This window comes from Prosopis cineraria, unplaced genomic scaffold (genome assembly GCF_029017545.1).
Source record: "Prosopis cineraria cultivar Desert tree isolate PC_DT_omini unplaced genomic scaffold, ASM2901754v1 PC827, whole genome shotgun sequence".
Taxonomy (NCBI): Eukaryota; Viridiplantae; Streptophyta; class Magnoliopsida; order Fabales; family Fabaceae; genus Prosopis; species Prosopis cineraria.
The window spans coordinates 33,171-36,771 of NW_026556152.1; the positions used below are offsets into that span (position 1 = coordinate 33,171).

Genomic DNA, 3,601 nt, shown 5'->3' on the forward strand with positions numbered 1-3,601 from the left:
AAAAATATATTTAACTTTTAAATGAATCATTATTTTTTAAAAATATTTTGTATTATGAGATATCAAATTATTTTAAAAAATATCTTACAAAAGGTGGCACAGATGGTAATTGAAAATGGCTAAAATTGTCTATAGCAGTCGAATCCCCGGAAATAAAAAAATAAAAAAAATAGAATTGTCTTGACTACCGTAACCATAGTATCATTCATAAGATGCGTGTGAAATAATTAATTAATTGGCTATGGGAGTGGCGGTTTGGCCATAACTTGGACATTAGGGGTGTAATAGTCAATTCAAGAAAAAGCCATCACACGCCATCACCGCAGCGATATGCTCCCAAAGTAAGCCCACGTTATAAATGGGCAGTGTCTGCCATTGCCACCTTCGATGTTCTATTGTATTCCATTTAGATTCGCAGAGTTCGAAGATCTCGTTTGATGCGCGTTATTCCCATTCCTCGCAGAGATTTTCACTCAAATTTCTGAATCTCGGGCTTTGTTTGAGGTCTGTGAAATTTTACCTCTCTCAAAATACTCTTATTTGCTTCCTGTTTCAGCTATTTATTTGGATTTGATTCTGTTATCATTTCTGTATTAATTTCAATCCTTTTGCATCTGCATCTGCATGTGCTTTGACCTGAAAATCTAGTCGGAGCCAGAGCTTTTCTCTCCCAATATTTCACTCATTTGGTACCTCGGTTTTCAGATCTGGTTCAAAACTCCCATGATTTGTCGAAAGATGCTTTTCTCCGGTCAATTTACCTTGTGGGTTTTACTGTTTTGCTTGATAATCCAATCCGCATATGGGTTCTATCTTCCGGGAAGTTATCCCCACAAGTACCTGATTGGGGATGAGTTGTCGGTGAAAGTGAAATCTATCACCTCCATTGATACAGAAATGCCCTTTAGCTATTACAGCTTGCCCTTTTGCAAGCCTCCGGGCGGTGTTAAGGATAGTGCTGAGAATCTCGGCGAGCTCCTCATGGGAGATCGGATCGAGAACTCACCATACCGATTCAAGATGTACACAAATGAGTCGGAGATATTCTTGTGTCGGTTGGACTCATTGTCGGCTGATCAGTTCAAGATCCTTAAAGAGAGGATTGATGAAATGTATCAGGTTAATCTGATCCTTGATAATTTACCCGCCATTCGCTTTACACAGAAAGATGGATATTTTCTACGATGGACAGGGTACCCTGTTGGTGTGAAGATTCAAGATGCATATTATCTGTTTAACCATCTCAAGTTCAATGTTCTTGTGCACAAATATGAGGAACCCAATGTGGCTCGTGTAATGGGAACTGGCGATGCGGCTGAAGTGATCCCAGCAGTTGGTAAAGGGGAATCAGAATTGCCAGGATACATGGTGGTTGGGTTTGAGGTGATACCGTGCAGCGTTATGCATAATTTTGACTCTGCCAAAAACTTGAAAATGTATGGCAAATACCCGTCACCTATTAAATGTGATCCGTCCACCGTAGGAATGCAGATCAAAGAAGGGCAGCCACTGGCTTTCACCTATGAGGTCACCTTTGAGGAGAGTGACATCAAATGGCCATCCAGATGGGATGCCTATTTGAAGATGGAGGGATCAAAAGTCCATTGGTTCTCAATCCTCAATTCTCTCATGGTGATCACCTTCCTTGCTGGGATTGTTCTTGTGATCTTACTGAGGACTGTTCGCCGGGATCTAACCCATTATGAGGAGCTTGACAAGGAGGCTCAAGCACAGATGACTGAAGAGTTATCAGGTTGGAAGCTTGTTGTGGGGGATGTATTCCGCGCTCCATCCAACCCTTCATTGCTATGTATAATGGTTGGAGATGGGGTTCAGATTCTTGGAATGGCTGTGGTGACAATCTTGTTTGCAGCTCTCGGATTCATGTCACCAGCCTCTCGCGGAACACTCATTACTGGTATGCTATTTTTCTACTTGATACTTGGTGTTGCAGCTGGATATGTGGCAGTTCGCCTTTGGAGAACAATTGGCTGCGGTGATCAGAAAGGCTGGTTTTCAGTGGCATGGAGGGCGGCTTGTTTCTTCCCCGGCATTGCCTTCTTGATCCTAACAACCTTGAACTTTCTATTGTGGGGAAGCCACAGCACAGGAGCCATCCCATTTTCACTCTTTGTTATACTAATCTTACTCTGGTTCTGCATTTCGGTTCCCCTTACCCTTATTGGAGGGTTCTTTGGTGCCAGGGCCAATCACATCGAGTATCCAGTCCGAACCAATCAAATTCCTCGCGAAATTCCCGCACAGAAGTACCCTTCATGGCTGCTAGTCCTTGGTGCAGGGACCCTCCCATTTGGAACCCTGTTCATAGAGCTCTTCTTCATCATGTCCAGTATTTGGATGGGCCGTGTCTATTATGTCTTTGGGTTCCTCTTAGTTGTTCTGATTTTGCTTGTGGTGGTCTGTGCTGAGGTCTCTTTAGTTCTGACCTACATGCATCTGTGTGTGGAAGATTGGAGATGGTGGTGGAAATCATTCTTTGCTTCTGGTTCTGTGGCCATATACATCTTCTTGTACTCCGTAAACTATCTGGTGTTTGATCTCAAGAATCTGAGTGGCCCTGTCTCTGCATCACTGTACTTGGGATACTCTCTCTTCATGGTTCTGGCCATCATGTTGGCTACTGGCACGGTTGGGTTCCTCTCTTCCTTCTCTTTTGTGTATTACTTGTTCTCTTCCGTCAAGTTGGATTGAATTGCAGACTGAGATTGCGGAGAAATTATATGGAGATAACAGATTTTAATAGGCGGAAACCCTGTGGGAATGTTCAAGTAAATGTTACTTTGTTTCATGCGATCTGGGGAAAAAAGTATTGTTACTTCGTTTCATTTTCAGCACATTTTTTTTTAGCGAACTTAGTATATTACAAAACAATAATTTCATTGTTTTGCTTAGTTCTTAGTTATATATATATATATATATATAGCATTTCTAAGGATACAGTATTCTACTTTGTAGCAGATGCTGGAGTTATGCTGCGTAATCTTGTTTTATATAACCTTGCATTCAAAAATTACAGTTTTTGATCATTTGGGGATAGGTTCGAACTCTTGTGATCTTGCGACTTACATAACCTGATATTAGTTTGTTTTTCAAAAAATAATTTTTTCCCTTTTGAAGTTTTTTAATTAAGTTAAGGTGAAAATTTACCCATTAAAATTTTTACAAGTGGCCAAGGGGGCTTATCGTTGATGTGTTATGTATCAATTCGGATTAGTTTGAGCCTTGTTAACAAGTTCTCACAGCTTGAGCAGGGCACGTCTAGGATACCTTGGGTTTATGCCCCAAAAAAAAAAAAAATATGTGAGAGGCTATTTGGCATTCTTAATTAATTTCCCATCTTTAATAGAAGCCAAACATTCCTTAAGTAAGGGCTTTATTCCTTAAGTAAGCCAAACATTCCATGTTAATGGGTTAATATATTTTAGTGTAAAAATTTTCAACATGTAACAACAACAATAACAACAACAACAAGCGTTTATTCTATTAGATGAGGTCGATTACATAAATTGTAAGACATTATTGTGCTTTATCATTTATTAAATTTTTAAAAATATTATTAATTAAGAAATCACATTTAACA

The 3,601-nt window shown here is 39.9% G+C and overlaps 1 protein-coding gene across 2 annotated transcripts; it reads left to right on the forward strand.

Moving 5' to 3' along the window:
* Nucleotides 1-349: 349 nt before the first annotated feature.
* LOC129298485 (transmembrane 9 superfamily member 11-like) lies at nt 350-3,047 on the forward strand. 2 transcript variants are annotated; one of them, XM_054936904.1, is made up of 2 exons: nt 350-504; nt 706-3,047. In XM_054936904.1, exon 2 carries the CDS (start codon nt 724-726, stop codon nt 2,710-2,712), a length of 1,989 nt encoding a protein of 662 aa, XP_054792879.1. In that variant the 5' UTR covers nt 350-504; nt 706-723; the 3' UTR covers nt 2,713-3,047. The 2 variants fall into 2 exon arrangements, with proteins under 2 accessions (XP_054792879.1, XP_054792880.1); XM_054936905.1 differs by having other exon boundaries at nt 365-504; nt 649-3,047.
* Nucleotides 3,048-3,601: the final 554 nt, after the last annotated feature.